Raw genomic sequence first — 27,907 nt, 5'->3', positions numbered from 1 at the left:
AATATTCTGGGTTGATGACATCAGTCAGTCAACCTCACATACACCCTCTTCCCCTCCATGTATACTGGCATGTGGTATTCTCGTTTTCCTTAGTGAAGGTTATTTATGCAGATTTTTAATCCAGGATAAAATCTCCTGACATGAGATCATCCCTTGAGTGGGGAGTATGTTTAATCCTTTTCATTTTCCTATTATCACATCTATTGTTATGCAATAAATTCCAGAATCGTGTGTGTGTGTGTAATTATTGTGCACGCAGGTTTGTGCTCTTTGGTTAGTATTGCTATTTTGGACAAGTCTTCAGATAAATAGAATTCTGCATTGTGTCACCTGCGTCAGGTAGTTTAAAAAGTGTCACGTGAAACAATCAAAAACAAAGTAAGAGTTAGGTAAAGTGTGACATTTTGCTATTTGCTGTAAAATGCCAGATATGTTGGAAGGATGTGGCCCTTTCACCTGTTCTATATACTTACACATGAATTGTCACGTGGGAAAAAGAACCAATACTTCTGTACGTATCCCAAGAGTCTAGATACTCTTTGCATTACTGTTTCAGTAAGCATTTTCTTCACTGAACAAAAGAAGTGAGATTTCTTGAATGAGGTACCAGTTTCAACAAGTTTCCTGAAAAAAGACTATCATTGCTTCCAAGATCACAGTCTGTTTTAAGAAAGATGGGGGCATGAAGGGATATATTCCAGCATTCATGTAATGCATGCCAATATTCATAAGACTATGTCAAGTCTGTAGCATGATTTAAGATCAATACTCTTAAAAAAAATACTATTATGCATTTAGTTATGTTTTGGGTCATGTCAGAGAAGCCCATTTCCCCATGCCAGTGATCTACTGTAGCATATGGGAATATCAGAAAACACAGAACTGACCAAAATAAATCAGACGAAGTGCTCCTGAAGTACACCTTCATAGGTCCTAAATAATTATTTTAAGGTAATAATTCTTACAGTATTTTAAACACAGGAACTATATCAATACATTGTAAAATCTATTCAAGTCCTATTACATTCTTTTTTATGCTAGAGTTAAGCATCTAATTCTAGAAGCAACCAGTACAACTTTTCTAGATCCTTCTTTGTTAGACATCTCCAGGAAAATAGTTTCCTGTTTACTTTCTCAAAGTCTGCTGTGTATTTGAAATTTATTTTTTAGTTATGTATACCACTGTTTGAAAATGAATACATTTAAATATTCACTGACATATTTGCACGTATGTACATTGGGTACTGTTTCATTCGCTTAATTAGGATGACCTAGCACCACTGGTAAACAATGCAGTCAGTACTCAGTGCAGTCCTAGTGCAGAATCTGTGTATTCTATTACACCAACAATCCTTAACCTGATAAGGACAAACTGCAAGGAATTTGCAGTGTCTAGACACCATCTTTGATTCCCTCTGTGAGTGAATGAAAATCAGAAGTATGCATGCAATATAGTGGTTGTAGCCGTGTTGGTCCCGGGATATTAGAGACAGAAGGTAATATTCTTTTATTGGACCAATTCTTGTTGTCTCTCTCACCAACAGGAGCTGGTCCAATAAAAATTATTACCTTGACTCCTTGTCTGTCTAATCAGAAGTCTGAGGCTTTTAAAGCAAAGATGGCTTGTAGAGTCTTTCAAATAAGTCAACATGTAATATTTGCTAACTCATTACAATATTGAATTACTGCAATCCATTAAATTATCAATCCTGCCAAAATCTTCATACCCACTTGGAACTTTTGCTATGCATAATATGGAAGAATCAAGAAATAGGAGATAAAGCAAAACCTAAATTTAAATTAAAATCTTGTGAGGTTTTGATATCAGTAGTTCAGGAAGCATGAAGTCAAAATCAGGTTAAAGTCATATCAACATGAGAAATCATCAGTGACTGAAATGTATTAAAAACACATTTCTTCTGATATAGTATACAAACCAGAAGCACTTGTGAATCTGAGTTTTGCCTTGTCCATGAAATTCCAGAAGGCTATTTCTGAATGTGGCTCACAATAAAGTGTTTGTGCTTCACAGACCTTTAGATTTTTTTTGTTCAAACAGGTTAAGTAATTTAAACCCACCTCCAATTTAAAATCCACCTCCTTCTTGTGCAGAAAAGCTCTTGGCCTCCTGTCAAATAACTGCTTGTGCAGACAGGTTTGCCAAGTTTAGCCACGGCATTGTAGATACAGTTTTCTTTGAATTATATTTCTCCCCTTATGTGCTCAACAAGAAACTTCACCTCTTACTCTGAATTGGATCCCTTCTTCTTAGGGTTGCCAATCCTCCAGGATTGCCCTGGAGTCTCCAGAAATTAATCTTTAATTAAAGATTATGTCATGTGATGAAACCTCCAGGAATATATCCAACCAAAACTGGCAACCCTACGTTCCCTGGGATTGGACAAGGACTTGCCCAGTTAGTATTGAGAGGCATTGCTTGCAAAAGCCCTGTCATCCTGACAAGCTCTGGCAGAGGTGGTGCCATCCTCCTTCCTGGAGGCGTTTCCTCCCCAGCACGCCATACCTATATTCACTTCAGTCTCATCCCCACTCCAAGATGTTCCTCCAGAGTGGAATTCTGTTAATTCTGGGCACTTTGTCTTCAGGTCGAATGGAAAATGGCCCTGGGCAGCTGAGTCAGGGCAAAGAGCTCTTGTTACCTAGAAATAGAATGGTCATATCCATGCCTTGAGATGTGGCAGACACCTTGCAGACACTAACTCATAAGGCAACCCATGACACTATGAAAAGTTATAATTTGTAAACATATTTAACATTAAATACTACTTTTTCTTAGTGCTGGCTTCATACTACATTCTGGTCTTTTTCTGGGCTGTCACATTGCTGGGGTGACATCTCAGGAGTTTTCAGCATGACAACTGTCTAGAACGCCAGCCCTAGGGCAGTCCACTTGTAAATGCTCTGGGAAGTTATTGCTCACTCGTGGTGGCAAGCATATTTCAGTCTGATTTTACATTCTGCTGTTCTGAGCAAAATGCATTAGGAACGTCTGAAAAGGGAACTGGTCAGTACAGTTACCAGAAGGAAAGGTCCAGCAATGCACAAAGACCTGAGTGCAAATGCACAACAGCTGAAAGCAAGTTCTCTCTCTTTAGTCCTCTTTTGTGCATATTGCAAAAATCACCAGCCTTCAGCGTGCTCAAGGGAGCAACAAGTCACTAACAGAGGAGCTGACAAAAGAGGAGGGAAAGGGTGGAAGGGGGTGTAATTGTACCAGGACCACAGCAAACATGATGTACTGGGCCTCAAATTTATCTTGACAGGCCAGACCAAAAAAGTCACAGGTCACAGTAGAACTGTATTAGCAGAGCCATGTGGGGAAGTACCTGGCTGCACTATACTTGGCTGAGTCTATGGCACTCTATATTCATTGGTATGGAATAATATTTGCAAATATATGTATATTTTACTTAAAAGTCTCTCTCAGTGTGAAAGCCAGTCATTGTGATAGGTAAGTGAAACAGTTCGGTCAATACTATTCAACATGTGAAAAACTGGTTCCGATATTCCTTTTCTCACACAAGACAAATTCACTCTTCAGGAAACAGTCTTCTGAGAAGGAAAATGAAACAAGCTAATGCACATTATAATCTTAAAGAGCTAACTGTGCAGGTGAAGAGCAATACTGAAGCCCTCTTTTCTAAATCATAGTGTTTATATAGAGCTTCACATCCCCTTTAGCCTAGTTTGTGACACCTGCAAAATAAAGTTCTCTCTCTTATGAAAACTGAACTGAAATGCAATTTCGTCACAATGCATTATCCATACGATAGGATTGGGCCATGTATCATGGATCTGGGCTCCATCTAGCTCTAAACTGAATGCTCAGTTAGCTGCCATCCAGCATATTCAGTCCCCAGACAACCATTCCCAGCTGCTTACCTAATAAGGCAATGTGCAAGTTGACTGGCTGGTTTATAGGTCATCCAGTGTTTACCTTGCAAGTTTACAGCATGCAAGCAACTGACAACCTACCTTTTGGCAGACAGAGGGTGCTCAGCTATCCCTTGTCAACAGCTGTAAAAAAGCTTTGCTGTCACTATATTAACAGCAATAGGAAATCTTCAGATTACCATTGTGTAGGAGACTGCAGCATATCACTGCTATATGCAAAGTGATGAAGATGCGGAATCTCATTTCCAGAGGCTGGAACATATTACATTTGACATTTCATGATACTAGCAGCACACAGTTTTGTTTAAAATTTATTTTAGCAACATGAAGATAAAGCCCCAGAGAGTAAGTAATTATTTTTCATTCAACACATTTTAGGACTGTTTGCTGTTTCAAAGTTAATCAGTTCCCATATAAACACATTTGCTACTTGCTAAAAATGGTGCTGTACAGCAGGTACGAACAGCTACTTTCCATCATTCTAGGCAGCAAGGCACTTACCTGTCCAATATATACATTTTCTCCTTACCTAGATTAAAGCAAATGAGAAACACTGATTTGAAATACTTTTTAATTTTACTAATCTGCTGTGGTGAGAGACTTTCGTTGTACAGCAGTAAAGTTCTGCAGTGGATTAGTCACACCAAATCTATCATTTGGCAGTTCTTTTGCTTTTGCTGCCCACAGCTCCTACTTTTATTCACAAAAATTTCCATGCAGCTCCCAACAGAATTTTCAGATGCTAAATTGCCATCACGTCACATTTATTAGAGGTGCTTTGGAGAGAAGAGCAGCAAGACCATTTCCTGTGCTTACAGCAAAGGTAAAAATAAGGGGGGAATGGAGAGCAGCAGAGATCCCACTCTAGGTACAGCAGAAGGAAGCTCTCTCCACATCCTCCCTCCTCTTCTTGGATGGAGCAGTGAGGCTCCTCCTCACATTGCTATCTGCTTTTTCACCAAGCCTCCTTTACACCAGTGGTTAAAGTTTAATACTAATAGTTTAAATGTAATTCCCAAAATGACCACTTCCAACATCTGAGCCGGTATTATTCTTTTAAGACCCTGTCTTCCCCTGAAGGCAAATTTATAGACTAACTTCCTTCCAGAGGACTGGAGACTCCCACTCTGCAGCAGAGATATTAGGGGTGAGGGAAGGAAAGATTCCAAAAAGAAAGGGTAATCACCAGGTCACTAGACAGCAACAAAAAGATGTTGTCTGACAACTTGGAAAGGTTTCCTCACTCTTTGGATTTTGACACTATATATGTTGGTTTAAAATACTGAAAAATACTGACAGCATAAAACCAAAATAACTACCCAGTGTTATTGGGCACAACAGCCACACACTTGTCAAGTGACTTCCATTGTTAGAAAATCTTTAGTCCACAATGCTATATAAAGGCATCTTTGGGAACCAAATCTGCCACCACAGGGGGGAAGGAACAGGACTGCAAGAACTATGCGGTCACACTTGCAATGAACCTCATGCTCATACAATCACGGTTAAAAGTACTAATGTATATGGCTGAGTTGCTCTTATAAATAGAATGTGTTAAAAACACTGCTGGGAATCATGTTGACAGTTTGTAAACTTAGCTTTTATCATCATTTACTGTCCAAGTTGTACCAAAGTGCAACAACGAGAGTTCTGATCTGACGAAGTGGGTTTCTGCCCACGAAAGCTTATGCCCAAATAAATTTGTTAGTCTTTAAGGTGCCACAGAACTCTCATTGTTTTGCTGAAAAGAGACTAACATGGCTACCCCTCTGGAACTCATCAACATGCAAAGTGTAACAGCAGATCTTGGATCCAGCCTGTCTATTATTCTTTTCTGTTAAAAAAGCTATTTTTCCACGAAACCATACTATGCTCTCCCAAACCAAAACAAGGAAATACTTCTAAACATCAACTTAGTGCAGCTGTATTTTGAAGTGAGACTATGTAAGAACGGCACCTTTCCCAGCAGATCTGCTGCCTATGTACACCACATTCATGGCCCCAACCTGCTCAATTTAACAAGTACACTCCTACTGCCTTTTGATCCTGCCAACACTGCAGGAGCAAACTAAGCAGCAGCAAGCTGGATTCTATTGCTTATTGCGCATTAACAGAATTATTGACTAAGTTTTAATCGGTTATAGCTGCACTAAATCACGGAAAGCTGGGAAATTTCATTTACAGATGCCATGGAGGCCAATTTGAAGACAATCGGCTATTAATCTAATTTGGCCAACAAAACTTTTAGTGCAGGGAGTGATTTGCAAGAACCCCCCAGCCTGATTCATAGTGCAGACTGGTTTTGCAAGCCTGGCAAATCAGAGCATTGTTACACGTAAACTGAAGAAATGTAATACAGAAATCACTGAGACACAATCCCATTTTACAGATACCTTTAAGTATTCCACATGCAATTTCACCAATGAATTTAAGAACACCTACAAAACTGTGCACTAGCAGGTGCTAAAAGTCTTAATGCATGTAAAATACTGTAAAACTTGAATTTAAAACAGGAGTGTAAGTGACTGCTGCACTGATAGTACAGAATGCATAACTGTTTCCATTCTAATCACCTATTTTCTATCATGCAGATTTCTGATATGCTCAAACTTTCAGGGTGAAATTTTCCAGAAATGCACTTGCTTGGAAGTGCTTTTTTTGGACAGTTTGATAAAGAGTTCATTTTGAAGTACAAAGGGGGGAGGGGAGGAGAATGCACTTCAAACACTTTCATTGTTGCACCCTTATTTTGAACAGTCATAGAGCAAAGAGGGCTGTGGCAAGAAGTGGTAGGAAATTATCCTCATTAAAAAGCAATGCTCTTCATTGTTCTGAAGGAAACTGATTTTGCTTTGGTTCATTTCTAAGTGTTCTGAAAGCTGGGTACTTAACCTATGTGGGAGCTTTTCACCACAAAAGCCTACTGGGCACATCTACAAAGTTGATTTAGCTGTATAGGAAAAAGTCTAGTCAAATATGTTGCTGCACAATGGTGGGGACACCCAAGGATGGAGAAAAGACTTAGGTGTATCTTGTAAGATTCAAATGAACTGAGAGGGCACCTTGTGAGTTTGCAAAGACATGCTCAAGCTGAGTCATGAGGAGTGCCTTGTATATGGGGTGATCTTATGTCATTCCTCAAATATAATATTCAAATATATATAAATTAGTGGAGGAAAATGTAGTATCTTACAGTATAGTGCATTACTATTTATATCAGGAAGTTCATGAAACTCATGCTCATGGAGTGCACAGTTAACTGTACTGATGTAGCAGATTACTGTCTACCACCACTTACTACAGATTAAGTCTACCACCACAGAGAGATAATGAAAGTATGTTGGCATACAGGCCACTTACATTTGCAGCTAAATTTGCTTCAGAGTTAACTAGTTCCTCCCATGAAAGAACGAAGAATTCCAAGACTTCTCTTACTGTTTGCATTACAGTGACACCCAGAGGTACCAGTTAGGGAAGGGGCCCCAATTGGATAGTGAAGAACAAACTCCTTGTAAGAGACAAACTTTGCAATCCAGGTTTTGAATATAAATATGTAATAATTAAATGTTTATTTAAAGATACTTTTTTCTGCATTCTCATAATAGTCTATGTTCATAGAATTAAATACTATTATACAGTGAAGTGCTTATCGGCCTACGGGTCATAATCACCAGGTGGGTCATAAGGGAGCACTGGGTGGGTTGCTATATATTACTGTGGGCATGTAGGGATCCATAAAACCCACAGTGGTCACTCACAGTATGTCTACAGAGCAGATGGATGCCTGCGACTGGCCTGTGCCCGCTGACACATGCTCGCTGGGCTTGGGCTATGGGGCTGTTTCATTGCTGTGTAGACTTCCAGGCTAGGCCTGCAGCCTGAGCATTGTGACCCTCCCACCTTGCAGGGTTCTAGAGCCCAGGCTCCAGCCCGAGCCCACATACCTACACAGCAACAAAACAGTCCTGCTGACCGAGCTCTGGGAACCTGAGTTGGCTGGCATGGTCCAGCTGCGGGTGTCTAGTTGCTCTGTAGTCACACTCTTAACATACTTCTTAACTGGTTCCTGTTGTAACATGCTGTTCCCCATCTTCTATCACTCTACCTCCTGCTGCATTTGCAAGCCCTCTGTCATACTGGAGGTTTCTCCCCCTCCTTCACAGCAGGGTGAATAACATTGATTTTAAATATCAGATTTAATTTATATTAAATACAGATTTTTAAAAAAAAGATAAACCTATTTTAAATTAAATTTGAAATTATGACAACCTATGTTAAGGCCTAAACTTACTATAATCTAGTAAAATCATTTAAATTAAAGTTAACATGATAGTAGTTCATGTTTGCTTCTAAGTTATAAAGAAACTCAAGCCACTGAACTGGTGAACTAGAGAGTTTGCTCAAGTGCTTAACCAGCTTTTGAAAACAGTAGCCTCTTCTGTAGGTGCTGTGAGAATATTTTCTTTTCAGTTTATTCAAACTAGCTCATTCAAGATGAGAAACCAATTGAGAGCTAAAGCAGCAGAAACGTTTTTGTTTCTCTTCCAATCTATGAATAAAAACTAGGTGAGAGACTATGAGATCTATTAGTTTTAAAATCTTGAAGGACAATTCACTAACCACAGATAGTTTGGTTTAATAAACCAATTTTAAATGCAAAGCATTTTTATGTATCTAGAGCATTTAGTGTTGTTTTATTTAGCTAATGAAAACATTTCAAAATGTTGTTTTTGTGCAAGTTTAATTTCCATTCAAGTAGAGCTTTACCCCCCCCCAAAAAAAATCACAAGTAAAAAGTTAGTAATCTAGTGAATAAAGACACCATTAACCATTTCTAACAAAAAAACTGTAAATTGATAATATGAATAGATGTAATCTATAATAGCTATATAATAGCTTAAATAAATAAGTATAGAATCATAGAATCATAGAATATTAGAGTTGGAAGGGACCTCAGGAGGTCATCTAGTCCAACCCCCTGCTCAAAGCAGGACTAACCTCAGCTATATCATCCCAACCAGGGCTTTGTCAAGCCTCAGCTTAAAAACCTCTAAGGATGGAGATTCCACCACCTCCCTAGGCAACCCATTCCAGTGCTTCACCACCCTCCTAGTAAAAAACTTTTTCCTAATGTCCAACCTAGACCTCCCGCCCTGCAACTTGAGACCGTTGCTCCTTGTTCTGTCATCTGCCACCACCGAGAACAGCCTAGCCCCCTCCTCCCTGGAACCCCCTTTCAGGTAGTTAAAGGCCGCTATCAAATCCCCCCTCACTCTTCTCTTTTGCAGACTAAACAAGCCCAGTTCCCTCAGCCTCTCCTCATAAGTCCTGTGCTCCAGCCCCCTAATCATTTTTGTTGCCCTCCGCTGCACTCTCTCTAACTTGTCCACATCCTTTTTGTAGTGGGGGGCCCAAAACTGGACACAATATTCTAAATGCGGCCTCACCAATGCCGAATAGAGGGGAATAATCACTTCCCGTGACCTGCTGGCAATGCCCCTCCTAATGCAGCCCAATATGCCATTAGCCTTCTTGACAACCAGGGCACACTGCTGACTCATATCCAGCTTCTTATCCACTGTTACCCCCAGGTCCTTTTCTGCAGAGCTGCTGCCCAGCTCGTCGCTCCCCAGTCTATAGCTGTGCATGGGATTCTTCCTTCCTAAGTGGAGGACTCTGCACTTGTCCTTGTTGAACCTCATTAGATTTCTTTTGGCCCAATCCTCCAGTTTGTTTAGGTCACTCTGTATCCTATCCCTACCCTCCAGGGTATCTACCACTCCCCCCAGCTTAGTGTCGTCCGCAAACTTGCTGAGGGTGCAATCTACCCCATCCTCCAGATCCTTAATGAAGATGTTGAACAAAACCGGCCCCAGGACCGACCCCTGGGGAACTCCGCTTGTGACCGGTTGCCAGCTAGACATGGAGCCATTGATCACTACTCGTTGAGCCCTATGCTCTAGCCAGTTCTCTATCCATTTTATAGTCCATTCATCCAACCCATACTTCTTTAACTTGCTGATAAGAATACTGTGAGAGACAGTATCAAAAGCTTTGCTAAAGTCAAGGTATATCACATCCACCGCCTTCCCTACATCCACAGAGCCAGTCACCTCATCATAGAAAGCAATCAGGTTGGTCAGGCATAACTTTCCCTTGGTGAATCCGTGTTGACTGTTCCTGATCACCTTCCTCTCCTCCAAGTGCCTTAAAATGGATTCCTTAAGGACCTGCTCCATGATTTTTCCAGGAATTGAGGTGAGGCTGACCGGTCTGTAGTTCCCTGGATCCTCTTTCCTCCCTTTTTTGAAGATGGGCACTATATTTGCTTTTTTCCAGTCCTCAGGGACCTCCCCCTGTTGCCACGAGCTTTCAAAGATAATAGCCAATGGCTCTGAAATCACCTCAGCCAACTCCCTCAGCACCCTCGGGTGCATTGCATCCGGCCCCATGGACTTGGATGAATGGACCCCAATGTCCAATCCTTCTAAATAGTCTTGGACCCGTTCCTTCAGCACTGCAGGATGTTCGCCTCCTTCCCATTCTGTGCCACCCAGTGCAGCAGTCTGAGAGCTGATCTTGTCTGTGAAGACAGAGGCAAAAAAGGCATTGAGTACCTCAGCTTTCTCCACATCCTCCGTCACTAGGTCGCCTACCCCATTCTGTAAGGGCCCCACACTTTCTCTAATCTTCCTCTTGTTGGTAACATGCCTGTAGAAACCCTTCTTGTTCCCCTTCACGTCCCTTGCTAGCTGCAACTCCAATTGTGCTTTGGCCTTCCTGATTTCATTCCTGCACGTTCGAGCAGTGTTTATATAATCCTCCCTAGTCATCTGACCAAGCTTCCACTTCTTGTAAGCTTCTTTTTTGTGTTTAAGGTCGCCAAGGACATCTTTGTTAAGCCAAGCTGGACGCCTACCATATTTGCTATTCTTTCTGCACATCGGGATGGTTTGCTCTTGTGCCCTCAATAAGGTCTCTTTAAAATACAGCCAGCTCTCTTGGGTTCCTTTCCCCCTCATATTAGCCTCCCAGGGAATCCTGCCCATCAGTTCCCTGAGGGAGTCAAAGTCCGCTTTTCTGAAGTCCATGGTCCGTATCCTGCTGTTCTCCTTTCTTCCTTTTGTCAGGATCCTGAACTCTACCATCTCATGGTCACTGCTGCCTAGGTTGCCACCCACTTCTACTTCCCCTACCAAATCTTCCCTGTTTGTGAGCAGCAGGTCAAGAAAAGCACGGCCCCTAGTTGGTTGCTCCAGCACTTGCACCAGGAAATTGTCTGCAACACTCTCCAAAAACTTCCTGGATTGTTTGTGCTCTGCTGTATTGCTCTTCCAGCAGATGTCAGGGTGATTGAAGTCTCCCATGAGAATCAGGCCCTGTGAACTGGAAACTTTCCCTAGTTGAGTAAAGAAAGCCTCATCTACCTCATCCTCTTGGTCTGGTGGTCTGTAACAGACACCCACCAGGACATCACTCTTATTATTCTTGCTTCTAAGCTTAACCCAGAGACACTCAACTGACTTATCTCCAGTTTCATACTGGCTCAGAGCAGTCATAGTGCTCTCTTACATACAGTGCAACTCCTCCCCCTTTCGCCCCTGCCTGTCCTTCCTGAACAGTTTATACCCATCCATGACAGCGCTCCAATCGTGAGAGTTATTCCACCAAGTCTCAGTTATTCCAATCATGTCGTAGTTTCTTGACTGTGCCAGGACTTCCAGTTCTTCCTGCTTGTTTCCCAGGCTTCTTGCATTTGTGTACAGGCACTTGAGATAAGTAGCCGAGTGGCCTACTTTCACAGTATGAATCGGGAGGCCTCCCCTGCTGCACCCTCCTCCTTCTGCTTCCTTGTGGTGTCCCTCTTCCCCACTAACCTTCGGGCTTAGGTCCCCGTCCCCCGTCGAAACTAGTTTAAAGCCCTCCTCACTAGGTTAGCCAGCCTGTCTGCGAAGATACTCTTCCCTGTCTTCGTTAGATGAATCCCGTCCCTTCCTAGTAATCCTTCTTCCTGGAACAGCATTCCATGATCGAAGAATCCAAAGCCCTCCCTTCGACACCACCTGCGTAACCACGCATTTACTTCCCCAATGTGACTGTCCCTACCTGGGCCTTTTCCCTGAACAGGGAGGATGGACGAGAACACCACTTGCGCTTCAAACTCCTTAATCTCTTTTCCCAGAGCCACATAGTCCGCAGTGATCTGCTCAAGATCACTCTTGGCAGTGTCATTGGTGCCCACATGGAGGAGCAGGAAGGGGTAGCGGTCTGAGGACTTGATAAGTTTTGGCAGTCTCTCCGTCACATCCCTAATCCTAGCTCCAGGCAAGCAGCACACTTCTCTAGTTTCCCGGTCTGGACGGCAGATGGATGACTCCGTCCCCCTTAGGAGGGAGTCCCCGACCACCATCACCCTTCTCTTCCTCTTTGGAATGGTGGTTGCGGATCCCCCATCCCTAGGAGAATGCATCTCTTGCCTTCCGATCAAACGGGTCTCCTGATGATCCATTCCCTCTGAAGGGTCCTCCAAATCATACTCCGCCGTAGTACTTGTGCAGAGAGGATGAAAACGATTCCTTACTTCTATCCGCATGGTGGGCACATGGGTTCTCTTTCTTCAGGAGGTCACATGCTGCCAATTTTCTTCCCCGTTCTTCATTTTCGCCTGCCCGGCCTTCTCTGAATCTACCTTACGCTCTGCCTGTGCCTGATTAGTTAGGAGGCTATATTTCGTTGCAAATCAACATGTTTTAATCATTACCAATCAATGAGAATCAACCTGTCTTTAGGAAAAGAACTAAAAAGTACAAAGGCAAAACAAGATTAAAATGGATTTAAAATCAAGGTTTCCTGCCTGGTGATTTAAATCATGATTAAAACTGGTGATTTATATCAACCCATCCTGCTCCATAGTCACAAGTGCTCAGTGACAGGACAGATGAAGGAGGGCTCCAAAAGACTGTGGAGCAGAGTGCTGTGTAGGTGAGCAGATTGGAGTGGCACTTCCCACCTAATATCCCCATTGTTTCTTCCTGTTAACAAACCCACACAATCCTTTACAGCTAAAAAGGGATGACAGGATGGGGGTAGTTTATAGGACAACTAGCTGGGGTACAGACCCAGAAAAGTTGAGAAGCAGTGGTATAAAAAGCCACAAGTACTGTGGCTAGAGTTAAATATGCAATTCCTGACTCCAGTGCTTACTCATTGAACCTTAAAATGTGCATCCACTAAGTAGATGTAATAAGTGAATACAACAGATAGAAAATTTTACACAGTATCTATTAAAAATGGTCCAACAAAACTAAAACTATTGATGTTCACATGGTCTACACTGCTAGCAAATATCACACTGAAAGGGCCTCTGGAAAGATATTCAAGATTCTTACAATGTGCATGAGAACACCTCTGCTTTTGACTGTTGTCCCAATCTAAATATCATTCGTGAACATTCTTTCAGCACCAAATGTATTTGGTGATTTGCAAACCAATTAAAATATGATCCCCACATCAAAGATTTTACAATCCTGGTCAGACATTCGTCAAAAATAAAAGTCAGATCAAGCTGAATAAGTAAAGGCAAATAGCAAAAATGTTGAGTAGTAACAGAGCTCCAGATAAAATCCAAACCAAAAGGTCACTGCAAAGCATTGAAGTGTTCTTACTTTGACCTCAAAATCTAATTCTCAAGTAGTCAGCTAAACAGAAAATGCTCAGTCCATTTTGTGAGTAAAGTAATTGAATCTGTTTTGCATGTGGACCAATTGCCAATGGCTTCAAGTCAAACTACAGTAGTATTTTGAACTCTATTGGACAGCATGCCTAATTAAAATTCAGTACAAGAAATTTAAAATCATTCTAAGAATGTGGGAAAAAGTGAGATCACTGTGAAAGGCTGTAACATCTTCTTCAGCTCAATTCTGGTTTCTAACTTCCTAATAAACAAAAATAATGAGCTTATACTTGTTCTAGATTTAGTAGAAAAGGCTGGAGTTGATTCAGTAGTTGCATTAGCTTACAATGCCACATTAGTGTACTGTAAAATAAGGAAAGCATATCCAAGTAAATTTGGAGAACTAGAACATATTTTATATGACTGACCCAAACTAATGGATGGCTGCTAAGGGGGACATTACATCGGGATTTTATTGGACAGTACTGCTTCATTTTAATAGTCAACTTTGGACAATAAAAGAACATTTAATTAAGTGACTTGCCATCTGTGAGTTCCGCACTTTTTTAGGGGGCGGAGGGGGGCAGGAGGGGGGAAAGCTATTCTAATTTAAAATTATCATGAGGATTAAGATGTTGAAGTCTGCATGGATGCAGGTTGGACATTTCCAAGTTTTGAAGTACGTAAATAGCCTGAGGAGAGAACCAATTTCTTATGGAGAAAGCAAGGTCTGTAAGAGAAAAGATGACCTTGTGGTTAAGGAACTAGCCTGAAGCTAATGAGATCTAGGTGCATTTCTCAACTCTACCAGAGTCTTTTCATCCACAAGGTCCCCATCTGTACGAGGTTACTACTGCCCTACCTCATATGTGCTCTGTGAAAAGTTTATTAATGATTGTGAGGACATACAGACACTATATCGATGAGGACTAAGTGAGCACCAAGACAGATTAACAGGACAAGAATATGTATTTGAGGGTTTAACCTAACTACAGGGAATGGAGATGGATTTCACTCAAATCTGTTTCAGTGGTCACATACCTTTTTTGCAAGGGATAAGTGGTTAGGATAATTAGTATTATTTTAACATCTGAGATTTTTGATTTATGCCCACTGGTCAGAGACCATGTATTTAAACTGGATACTGCAATAACTCTTACCAGAGAGTCAGGATGACAATTACAGGGCTGCATCCTAAATGATGCTGTAGAACAATGTAGACAATTTGCTGGTAGGACTTAAAGAGAGACCAGACATGTATTTTAAGACACTGCTATACATTCTAAAGTTTGTGAAATTACTTTTTAATCTGTGAATTTATTGGAAACCTTAAGCCACCATAAAAACAGTTTTGTGGAAATTCTGAATATTGCTTGACCTGTATTTCCCCCTCCTCTTGAAGAACAATATAATATGCACTGATTAGCAAATCCTCCAACAATGGATTATTAACATAATGCTACGTGAACAGAAAGTGTACTCATGCCACATAAAACTGGCTCTGACTTTTGTAATTTATAGGCTACTTTAACACAGTTACTATTTTTCAGGTACCTGAAGACATGCTATGCACCTTATAAAACAAATGAGCATACAATCTAAACCCAACAGGATAGACAGGGTAAAGCATTACTGTAAAATTTCACAGTTACTCAGCAGGCATGCACACGCATCAATGGAAAGGTTCTTATCTACCTATTCTGTTCATTTCCATGATCAAGACAAAACCATGTTTTTGGGGAAGAAATTTGAATGTGGTAAAGACGACGACTTGGTAAAAAGCCTTGAGGAATGACTTCCAAATGTAAAGGGACATGGAAGAAAGAGAGAGGATGAAAGATTGAGATTGGCATCACTAGTGAATGGAGAGGCTGGAGAAGAGAATGCTAGAAGAGATTAGGTCTGAGATGTCTCAAAAGGACCCCCATTGGAGTCTCAAGTACAAGCATGAGATGTCAATTTCATACAGAGTATAATAGGGGGAGTTAGCAAAACAATTCAAAGACAGCGGTGGATGCGGTTGATGCAACAGGGAAGAAATATTATTTTGTCAGCTTTGACATTACATGAGCATTACAGGTACTGTTATTAATTTTGTTTACCTGAATATATAAGCAGCTTTTTCTTTGGGAAAATGATAGTTGTCAGCGGTGGTGCCTTCTTTGGTTGATGGGACATATCAGTTTAAAAAAAAAAAAAAAAAAGGCAATTCTCTGACTAAAAATTATTCTTAGGTGTTGCTAGCTGCTGCCAAAATGTCAGAACTATGCAAGCACTCAAATCATTAATGGTGCCAAAATCCTATGTAAACAACTGGATTATTTAACACACATTATGTTACTGGAGTTTAGCTTCCTTTTGTAACCACAGAGCTAGTTTGGGGGAGGGGGGTGTTAAATGTCTCATCTTCACCAGACACTAACAGAATACAAAACACTTCTGTGTGGGAACAATGGGTAGTACACTATCAACTGTTTCTGCCAAATGGGGTTCTGGAGTCCTGTGAAACACCAGCCCTTATCAGACACAGTACTTTACCAGATCATCTCGTAAATTATTCCCCTTAGTCTGTATCCAAATAGTGATTACTACAGTACTAGCCCAAATCACTATAATACCTCTGACTCCTATGGTAAGCACGTTACCTTTTTCCAAATGCCCTTCTAAGAGGCTTACCCTCTAAATCAAGAAGGCTAATAGAGCAAGTACCATGACAGCCACATAGTCTCAAAGCCTTTTTGTTTAGTTCCTCCTTCCTGTTGGATGAGGTCATCTGCCACCACCTTACATGTCACACACAAACTGTAGGCTCCATGGGGCAGGTTCCATACAAGGCACCATGCATACTTTTAGAGCTGTAGTTGAACATACAACATTTTTATTAAACAATGAAGCAACACTTACAAGTTAAAACAAGTATGAACATGTGTAAGTTTGTCACAGTTACCAGCTCTGTGGGGCATGTTGGAGACTGGGAGTGGGTGAGGGGAGGTGGGATTGTGACTCACCAACTTTATAAACTCAACAAAAATGTGTCTCATTTTATTGTTTGAGATAATGAAAAATGAATAGAGTTTTATATGTGATTTAATCCTGAGAGAGCTGCTAAGAGAATTCAGGTTTTTAGAGAGGCCAAGGAAAATCTTGACCTTGACAAGGCAGTATAAAGGGTTGCACAGTCACTCTCCTGAACAGGCCTCACATCCCATTTGACAGCTCCATAAGTACTTCTTTCCACTTTCAAAGATCTCTGATTCAGCAGGAGTGAGGCATACGACTTCTGGTAGAAAGACAAATCCTACTAGCAGACTAAATCCTTTTTCTAGGAAGACGTTTATCTAACACAGGGTCAGCTCTTCTGATCTCCCATTTACCCAGAGTTTACGTTAAACTCAAGTGCTACCTACTCAGCTCCCTCACTGCTAACAAGAAACAGCTGAGCAAAAAGAGCCCTTCCCATTTCACATACAGCCTTTAGGCTCAGGGAAGAACCAGGTGCACCCTGGGAGTCCCATGTCAGCAACTACTGCAGTGTCTCATTTAAAATATTAAACTAATATCGAAAATCATTTTGGGATGTTAAAGTCAGAGCAGTTTTTAGTGGGATGTGCTAGTCTGTACATAGTTTAAAATCCAAAGGCATTTGTACAGTAAATGTCAAACAGAGCAAAGACAACTACCCACAAAATTGTAAGCTAATGGTTCCTACTTCAAAATGTTTAATCCAAGATCGCTTTAGGTACAATTTTAATAACTGGAGAATACAGCAATACAGAAGGGAAATGAAAAAAACTTTGGGAAAGAATATTTTGTGGTTTTTCCCAGAATATAATCCAATTCACATTGGCAATGCACTGTTATAATTTACATATTCAAACAATATCCTCAATAAATTCAAAATATAACACGACCACCAAACTACCCACTATACTAATAGTGCAAGCAAAGAGTTCATTCTACTGCAAAGGCACCAACATTTCAGCCAAAGCTTCACTCGTGGATCCTGTTGCTCTGTCTTCTTACATTATATGTCTAATGTTATTTAGAATCCCTATTTAATCAACATTCAGGTCTCCCCCCAGAAATTATGTATGTATCTGCCTTTGGAAGACAATGGTGGGTTGTTTTTATTAAATATAGTTGAAATAATACACAACTATTTAACCACTATCTTTACAGCTAATTGTCCTGCTAAACAATTTTATAAACCACCAGTACAAAGGAACCTTTAAGAGGGAAGATTTTACTGATGAATCATATTGGGAATTAATCTAAATAATATGCAAAGCTAAGTTCTTTTTAGACAAGCAATACTTGGGTCAAACCTAGGAAGTAGAGTGGCCCTTCTTAACCTGCCCTAAGGAACTCATATCACTTTAAAAGCATGTGAATCCAAGTGAAATGCATTTTATGTGAAAAATACAAGACTCTTAAGCTACCACACCAGCCTTATAAAGCCACCATATCAGCTTCTTCTCCCAACCTTTCTGAACAAATTATATTAAAAAATACTTTCATATTAAGAGGAGAAAATCATCATTTCCCTGTCAATAGAATCCACAACAGAAGACTATATCAAAGACTTACCTCAGGGTCCATACCGTAGTATGCCTTCCAGGACCCATAGACAGCTCTGCATTGTGTGGCACTCTCTTGTCTACACCATGTTTTTGTGTAAGAACCAGATTTCATATGCAAGCTAAGGCTCACTTTTGCATTCCTTTAGTGTTAATCGTAAGTATTCTGTTTAATTTACGGATACAGTGGAACCTCAGAGTTACAAACTGACCAGTCAACCACACTTGAAATACGTAATAAGGAAGCAGCAGAAACAAAAAAAAGCAAATACAGTACAGTACTGTGTTAAATGTAAACTACTAAAATAAAGGGAAAGTTTTAAAAAGATTTGACAAAGTAAGTAAACTGTTTCTTTTAAATGCTTGTTTCATTTATATTAAGATGGTTAAAAGCAGCATTTTTCTTCTGCATAGTAAAATTTCAAATTTGTATTAAGTCAATGTTTAATTGTAAACTTTTGAAAGAACAACCATAACTTTTTGTTCAGAGTTACGAACAATCTCCATTCGTGAGGTGTTTGTAACTGAGGTTCTACTGTAATTCTTAGATTAGGCATTTTAGTAGTCTATTCAGGCAATTGCAGGGCTAAGACCCAGGCCTGAATGTTAGGCTCCACAGCAAATATATATTTTTAAAAGCATATTTATATGCTTAAATGTATAAGCTTTCAAATTGCCTAACAAAGATTGAATCAACTTTTTGGGGAAACAGTTTGCTACAGGCAAATCACTTCTATTCTGTTCATAGTATAAAGGCCCTTTCCCTCAAGGTCTGACAGTTGGAGGATTAACTCTTCGTCAGATGTGTCTTTAGTTGGAGACAAAGCAAGAGCACGCAGTGCATAACTGTTTTCATAAATGGTATGTGGCCACATGTAAACTAGCAACAACTTGGCAAAATGAGCGACAGCTTAGCACAATCAATACAACCATGCACTGCCTCTGTTACTTTAACCATTCAAAAATGTTGCCTAATTTCAGGGTTTATTCTGAAAAAGCTATACTCTTCTACAGAAGCATTGCAGTTTCTAACAAAACAATGACTAATTGCATTCACAATAATTCCTTTACTAAGAGATTACTAAAGTGTAGAGGGGAGGAATCATCTCTCTATTTCAGGGGTTCTCAAACTTTGTCTCTCTGGGACCCCCTTTGAAAATATTTCAGGCTGTGACGACACCCACCCCATACCTTGCCACCCCTCTCATGACATGCCACCCTTACTTCTGAGCTGCTGCTGGGCATGGCACTGCCTTCAGGGCATCCAGCCAGCAGCTGCTGCTCTCCAGCTACCAGCTCTCAAGGGCTCTGGCTGTCAGCCATGCATGGGACTGATAGCCGCACTCCTGGCATGCACAACGGTTCGTGACCCCCCCCCATAATAGCCTCACAACCCTTTGAAGGGTCCCGACCCCCAGTTTGAGAACCCCTGCTCTATTTGTAGTTAGAGAATTGAGTTACATACAACTAACTAGTTTAAGATTGATGCTATTGTGCTTTTAAAATCCTTTATTATTTATATTAACAGTGGTGCCCAGAGGGCCAATTACAATTAGGTCTCTATTGGGCTAGACATTGTACAAACTTCTAGTAAGCGAGAATACTTGCCCTGAAGAGTTTATAATCTAATTTGAGAAAAGACACAACAAGCAAGGAAGACAAACAAGAGGAGGAAGGATGGGCAACTGTTACAAAAATATTCTGTGGTTACATAAATCACCTATTCCAAAGCTTGAATGTTCCTGATAGTTCCCAATTTTTGTTTTCTTAAGCCATGCAATACTGTGATAAAGACAAGCCCCAAAAAACAAATGTGAATCTACAAAGTTAGAAGTCTTGAAGTGAACAGATTTAGGCCTTATCTACACTACATAATTTTGTCAATAAAAAGAGTGGAGGTGTACACACTACAACGCCCCTCCTGCTAATTTAACTCTCCTACTATGCCAACAAAATAAAACCACCTTGATGAAAGGCACAGAGCTTTTTGCGACTAAGGTAGAGTGACAGTGTCAATGTAGACACTGCGTTCGCTTATGTCACCATAAATGGCCTCCAGGAGATATCCCACAATACCCATCCTCACCACTCTAGTCAACAGTTTGAACTCCACTGCCCTGCAACCAGGTACACAGGCATCCACTCCTCCCCCTTTCAAAGCCTAAGAATTTTTGACGTTCCTTTTCCTGTTTGCTCAGCATGGAGAGCTCACATCATCACATCTTCCCAGCTGACCATGAGGCTCCCTGCAGCAAACATTCTCCCTCCTGGAGTGCACCAGAGTTGCTGGATCTGCTGACTCTGTGGGGAGAGGAGGCTGTGCAGTTCCAGCTCTGCTCTAGCCATAGGAACTTTGATACCTATGGGCAGATTGTGGCCCTTCTCCAACATGCCACAAGCAAATGGGACACACATCAGTGCCGTGCAAAGATCAAGGAGCTGAGGCAGGCATCCCAGAAGGCAAGGGAGGCAAACTGTCGCTCTGGTGCTGTGCCAAAGACCTGCCCCTTCTACAAGGAGCTGGATGCCATCCTTGGTGGTGATCCCACCTCCACCTCCAAAAGTATCGTGGATACTTCAGGGGGGCTGGAGACAGCGGCCACCAGAATCAATTTTGAGGTGATGAAATGGTGGATGAGGAAGTGGAGTTAGAGGATGATGTAGGATAGGTAGTGTGGTGAGCTATGTCCTCTTCTCATCTCCAGAGGGTTTGAACCAGTCCCAGCACTCCAGCTCTCACATGCCTGTTGCAGGAAAGGGGAGCTCCGGTAAGTGCTTGTTTTGATTTGATACTGCAAGGTTACGTGGAGATAGAGTAATCCTTTTTTTTGTTATATGATAGAAATGTGTTAAGGGATAGGAATGTATAAGACTAGCACTGTTTGCATCTGCTTCCCATTCCCCTATCCAGCTATGCAGTGAGGGCCCTTCAGAAAGGTTTATTAATGCACCCTGAGATTTCACAGGAATCCTCTAGAGAGATATCTAGAAAACTTTCCTGGAGGTATTTGCCAATCCTCTGCCAAAGGTTTCTTGGCAGAGCTGCTTTGTTTCTTCCCCCTCTGTAGGAAAACTTTGCTGCACCAATTGACAATTACTTCTGCAGGAACCAAAGTAGCACACAGGCGAGCAGGACATGGACCCGGTCTGAAGCTGCACTCTTGCGGGAGATGCACCCTTGCTTACCCTCAGGAGTGAGATATTGGCTTTGATTACCCCAGCCTGTGGAAAATGGTAGCAGAATTTACAATAGTGTCCTTAAGCGCCTGCAGTGATCCCCTTTGGAAACAACCCAGACCCTTTGCCCCATTGTACCCCCCCCCAGGCCAAACTCACCATATTTAGGCACTCGCCAAGCTTTGTACTTGCCAAGGGAGAGTGAAAAAGAGGTGTACTTAACGGTTATGATTCAAGGCTAAAAGTGCACTCAACACTGCGGCTTAGTACACACTTACCGGGAAATTTGGCAGCAGTCAACGTGAGTTACACAAGCTATGCAGAGTAGCTTGTGTAATTCCCATTCATTTCTTAACTTCCCTTTAGCGCACCATTTTCACTGCACTGTGCCGATGGGAAATGCGTTCCCGTCGACGCAGTGCTACGCCTTTTGAGGAGGTGGTTTAATTGAATCAACTTCCAGACTGATTGAGTTGGTCTTTACTGCCACTCAATCAATCTGGATAGATTGATCTGACAGTTGTGAATTTGCCACCATCAGTGTGTACATACCCTGCCTTTTTATTGCTTCTTGTGCTTCTGCAGATGTGCCCTTGAGGGGAACCTCTTACACACTGGAGGAGCACCTCTGTCAGATAAGGAGGCGAACTGAGGAGTAAGGAGGACATGTTTAGGGAGGTGCTTCAGTTGTCTGATGCTGCAGATCACTATCACAGGGCACGTAAAAGAGACAAATGAAAAGTTAAAAATGGATAGCTAGGAGAGGAAACAGGGCCAGGAGCATATTTCAGAGAATCAGGAGTGGATGATAAAACCGATGGAGGACCAAACACTGATGCTGAGATCCTGACTGTGCTACAGTCAGAACATATGCATGCTCGCCTCCCCCTGCAGCCCATATAGAACTCTGTTCCATGCCTTCGCAGTACCCCTTGCACTCCACCCCTTTGAACAGGTTCCTTAATGACAGCACACAGTTATGACAGCTCCGTTAAGAGAGTGCTTTTCAGTATCATGTCTCTTGCAAGAAACTGAATTCTGTGTCTTGCTTATTGTTGTTTAATAAAATTGTACTGGTAGAAAGAAAATCAATATTTATTTTTGTCCTATACACGGGGCTGCTGCTGGAATTCACATGCAGTGGAAATTGGCACATTTGCAGACTACAATTCTCGCTCAGGAAGCGATCATTAAGGGACATTCCAGGCAGCAAGTAAACAAAGTCTGGCTGACTGCATTACAGAAAGACACGTTATTGGGGCTAATTGTCAAAATGGAGTTTCAAAGCCTCTCTATGAATAGCCACCTGCTGAGTCCCTCTAACAGCCCTGGTATCTGACTGCTCAAAATCAGCCGCCAGGCAATTAATTTGCCTCAACGCTCCACTCTCGTGCTTCACAAGTGTTATACAGAGCACAGCAGGCTGCTATGACCATGGGAATATTTTCCTCACTGAGGTCTAACCTGCCGAAAAGGCAGTGCCAGTGATCCTTTAATCTGCCAAATGCACATTCAAGTCATTCTGCATCTGTTCAGCCTGTTGGTGAAATGTTCCTTGCTGCTGTCCAGCTTTTTGGAGTAAGGCTTCATGAGCCATGGGAGTAAGGGGTAGGCTGGATCTCCCAGGATCACTATGGGCATTTCAACATCCCACACTAGAATCTTCTGGTCTGGAATGAAAGTCCCTGCTCGCAGCTTTCTATACAGGCCAGTATTCCTAACACACACATCTTCACGTACCTTACCTGACCACCCTGCATTGATATCAGTGAAACAACTACGGAGATCCACCAGCGCCAGCAATACCACAGAGAAGAAGCCCTTTCTACTGATTTACTCCATTAAAAGATGGTCTGGGGCCAAAATTGGGATGTGTGCGCCATCTATCGCCCTGCTGTAGTTAGGGAATCCCATTGCTACAAGCCCGTGCACTATTTCCCTGCACATTACCCACAGTCAGTTCTTTGTAGCAGGATGCGATTAATAGCCTGGCACACTTGCATCACTGCAATCCTCACGGTGGACTTTCCAACTCCAAACTGATTCACAACTGACCAGTAGCAGTCTGGAGTTGGCAGCTTCCACTCAGCAATTGCAAACACGCTTCTCCAAGAAGAGGGCAGCTCTCATTTTAGTGTCCATGATGCACTGTGATCCATTCCCAGAACTCGGAGACTGAAGTTGATGAGTTGCACAGTGGGACAGTTACCCACAGTGCACTGCTCTCTTGGACTGTGCTAGAGCACCAGCTGTGGACATGCTCCGCTGACACAAGAAGCATTGTGTGAACATGCACAAGCAATGTAATTATAGCGGTTTATGATTGTCAACATAATTTGAGTTGACTTAACTATCATGTAGACAATGGCCTTAGTTAGGATATTAAGAGGTCTCCATGGACTGCCTCAACTCCACCAGGGGTCTTGAAAAGATAAAGATAACATTTACACAGCACAGGACTGTGGCCAGCCCAGCCTACCTGGAGAAAATACATGGCTTAGTCTATTGTGGTTCTATATGGTGCCTTTTACTCCTGATTTCCAGAAATCTCAGTTATGCCAGCAGTGGAGGAGACCAAGAGGAGACACCTCAGCACCCAGCTGCCCTTCAGTTTGGTGGGTCACTCAGGCCATTTCCCATTTCCATTGCTCCCTCTTGTCTCCTCCCATTAGAGAGTATTTGGTCTATTTCTTGCTGTATGGTGTGGAATTACCACAGATTGCCAGGCTTCAGAAACAAAACACCTTTTCTCCACACTTTCATGGATGGCTGATTGGGGTTTATCCTCAACAAGCTGTAAATATATTCTCAGAAAGAATGAGCAGTCTGCTTCAGTCTCCAGGCCTGTGAATATTATTTGTAATGTGGTAGCACCTACAGGATGAGTTTCCTGTGCTAAGCATTGTACTTCACATAACAATGGTGTGGTCCCTACCCTTAAAATACAAGGGAAAGTTAAGACAACAGGTGGCTGCAGACAGAGAGAGGGTGCACAAGGTGACAGTGAAAGAATTATGAACAAAAACTGGAGGGAGGGGGAAGGAAATCTGTTCAGGAAACATAATTCACTAGGGATATCCTGGACTGAAAACAAACCAGGCCTTTCCTTCCAGAGGAAAGATTTATGGACATTTGCCAAGCCACAGCCAGCCTAAACAAGAATCCTCAAAGATGAGTGTGCTGTTCTTCTCAGGCAGATGGGCTTTATGGTCTCCTCCTCATGACATCTTATGCCCAACTACAGATGTGACCAATAGGATGCAGGGTGGTAGTAAACTGTGCTCTGAAAAGTAATCTCAGTGAGGACTGCTTCTCTAGAAATTTCTTGAAGCTCAATGCTACCCATTGCAAGTGCATCTTGCAAGTGAGAGTTTGGATTTGTTCTTCCTGATTTTTTTTCAGAATTTGCCAAAGAGGGAGAAAAGTTCCATGTAATTGATTCTAAAAAGGTAACATGTTAATATTAGATTAGGCAAGCCCATCCACCATGGAGGTTCCATTAAAGGAAGGATTATATCCATTCTCCTCATTCAGAGTCTGATCATCCCTAAATGCATCATTTTGTTTTAGAATGTGAGTATCAATGCTGTGTATGGTTATATTGTAATACCTGTTTATTTAACATAAAATAGTTAGTTAAGCGAAGTTTTTTAATTTTAATCACTCATTGTGCCAGTCACAGTCCTCCACTAAATTCAATTTTCTGTAACTGCCCTGGAGACTTGAACCTTAAAGCCTGCATGACCCCATTTTGAGACTTATTCTTTCCTGTGATCCCAGACAGCAATAAAGCAACACAGCAATCAAGAAATCCACACATTAAGTACATGATTTAATGCTCTCTGATGTGAGACACTAGATAACACTGTGTGACATAGTGGGCATTTTGGCTTTTGTTCGTCCTTAACCAAAACACTGGAGAGTCCATAATCAAAGAAAGCCTAGCCGTATTTGTGAGCATGTTTCCTGTTTTTCATTAATAACTGCAATCACTAGACTCACCACTGGAGGCTGAAGCAGACACTCTGTGTAAAAATGAGTCCGTTGTGCATCTCATCACAAATCAGAAAGAGGAATTCACTGGTAAGCAAGTGAGGCCAAGACTTAGAAAGGCCCTATGTGGTGATACTAGGGCAGCAGAGACAGTCTTACAATGGATTCTTTATCCTTCAGTGACAACAGAGCACTCAGGTTAGCACAAAAGAAGATATGGGCCCTGCCTTAAGGAGTTTACAAGCCATTGCAGATTCCCATCTCAGAAAAGGCTAACATCGGGGAGTCCTACCAGCTCGAACAGAGAGGACGTTCTGTTGATGAGGTGGCTGTCACAGATAAGGATCTTCTGCATTCAAGTTCCTCAGCTAGATGCTTTCACAGACAGGTGGTGCAAATAGCCAAACTGACATCTGCACAGCCAACATGTCCGTACCTACGCCACAAATGCCGCACCAGGGGGCTGCCATTTTGGTCTACAAAAATGGCAGCCTCCAAACAACATGACCCGCACTCACTGTACGTGTGAGGTCACGCCACAAGGCAGCCATTTTGTAGATCAAAACAGTGGCCTTCTGGTGCGGCATTTGCGGAGCTGGTCTGGACATTTTCGGAGACAGATGGCATCATCTTGCAGGCTGAATCTGGACCACTGAGCCTGCAATCCTGTCTGCAGATGGCTCAACCCCAACACACAGCTGGAGAGCCTATGTCTTAAGAACTCAATTAGGTTTTATTCCTAATTTTTTTTAAATTGCAAATAGGGAACACAAATCAAAAATTATAAAGGTAAGCGCCCTCTGGCGTAAGAAGCATCAAACAAAGTGAACAGTTTTTATGGGTAATTGCTAGTGAATGAAAACTGTTCTGAAGACTGATTTGATGAACAGGGAGGCAGGACCACATGGTTGTCACCTGTTTTAGTACTTTCTAGGATAGCCCCCACTGCTGTGCACAAGATTATTCCTAAAATCCTTCCACATGAATGGTCTTCAGAGTTGGCAGACCATTGCTCTGGAACTCATTGTATACTTGCCTCAAGATGTCTCCCCCATAACCAGACCTACTCTCTTTGATCGCCTGTTGCCTCAGGGGCTGACAGAGCTGAACTAATGTCTTCTCCTTTCCCCCAACATGGCAGAAGAACTGACCAGCTGGCAATAGGTTTCAGTTGCATTTTACCAGCAGGGGGGAGAGTTCTTGTGATGGTTATTTTCTCTTTTAGTTTAAATTAACACTGCATATGCTAAATGAATGCTAAATGCTTTTAAATCTTCATGGGTATGTAGATTATCTGTTGAAGTCAGTGGCTGAAGAGTCATTTCTAAAAGTGCTGTTTTCAGTTTGAAATCAAGTTGGAAGAACAGTTTAAATCAATCCCTCCAAGCCCTCAGAGTCTTATTGGCTTGTTTTTAATTTTACAGGGTTTTTTTTTTCAGACTTTGGGGATATAAGGAACAGAGAGAGATTCCATCTTTATCCCTCACCTTTGGAGACAAAGAAACCAAGCAATCTGATCTCTGTGATGGGTCTTGTCCAGTAAATGCAGGAAAGGAGACAGAATGAGATAAACCATCTGGAACACAGACTGTATCTTGCTAGATTGAGTTTTAGAATTTTAGATGCATGTTTTCACTTTTATTTGCTTGTAACCATCTTCACCTCTCTCTCTTTACTTGGAATCACTTAATCCAAGAGCTCTTGTTAATAAACTTATTTTGCTTTCATTATAAAATCATCAGCTCTGTGTAAGTTAAGTAAAGTATACGCTCCTAGAAAGCTAACATGTTACTGCCTCTGTAAAGGCTGCAAACCTACCACTGTCTCTGTGAGGGTCCAGGGAAAGGGACTGGTCCCTGCAGTAGGATGATTTAGGGGCAAATTTGAGGCTGGAAGGGTTCTAAAAATCAGCCTGTAAGGAGTAACCAGGTTGGGCAAAGCCAGGGTGAGGCTGTGGCAGGCGGCTGGGGTCCATGCTCTGGACGGCAGCTGCCCAGCCACAAGACACCCGGGATTACAAGACAGATGGTGACTAACCCCTTACTGGCCTGGGTGAACACAAAACGGCACAATATACCCAAGTTAAAGAAGTTTCCATTAACTCTTGTTTGTCAGGGGATGGATAGGAACTGTGTATCTATGGTTCTCTTTAGATTCCTTGCAGCTTTTTTTTTTTTTTTTTTTTTTTTAAAGAGGAACATGTAACATTGCTAACAAGCGAAGTATTGATAACTCTCTCTCTGAAAGTGAATCAATCCTTTATATGCAGTAGCCATCTTTCAAACGTACCATTTTAGCCTTTATATTTACTCAAGGTTACACTAGTATTTGCAATAGTCCCCATTCTTACCCTAGTGATTACCACAAATACTGAGCTCTATTTATTTAACACAACTGGCAGTTTTTTTAAGAGGTTAGCCACTCTATGTCCCTTCCCTCACCAAAAGGATACACCGTGCGAGCAAACCAGCAGTTGTGGCCAACACAATAACAGAACAAGTGCAAAGAAGTAGAGAAAGATCAGTCTTGGCACTTGAAATGGAGATCTGTTTACTTAATAGATGGAAGTAAG

At 41.7% G+C, this 27,907-nt stretch overlaps 1 protein-coding gene across 21 annotated transcripts in view; it reads right to left on the bottom strand.

Annotated features, from left to right (window-relative positions):
• The window catches only part of SVIL (supervillin), a 213,450-nt gene that overhangs the window by 110,330 nt on the left and 75,213 nt on the right, over window positions 1-27,907 (bottom strand). For 11 of the 21 annotated variants that reach the window (XM_067542574.1, XM_067542578.1, XM_067542579.1 and 8 more), the window contains exon 1: window positions 15,691-15,960. The exons of 3 other annotated variants lie outside the window; for them this stretch is intronic. In XM_067542574.1, the coding sequence (XP_067398675.1) occupies window positions 15,691-15,766 (76 nt within the window). In that variant the 5' untranslated portion in view covers window positions 15,767-15,960. Of the gene's footprint in view, window positions 1-15,690; window positions 15,962-27,907 lie in introns of those variants that run through there. 7 more of the 21 variants (XM_067542568.1, XM_067542570.1, XM_067542569.1 and 4 more) reach the window with 4 other exon arrangements.

The sequence above is a fragment of the Emydura macquarii genome, unplaced genomic scaffold, assembly GCF_026122565.2.
Source record: "Emydura macquarii macquarii isolate MOO-44397 ecotype Brisbane River unplaced genomic scaffold, CSIRO-AGI_Emac_v2 contig_719, whole genome shotgun sequence".
NCBI classification, from domain to species: domain Eukaryota; kingdom Metazoa; phylum Chordata; order Testudines; family Chelidae; genus Emydura; species Emydura macquarii.
Note: the sequence above shows the minus strand (reverse complement) of the source record. Positions and strands in the feature narration are given on the sequence as shown.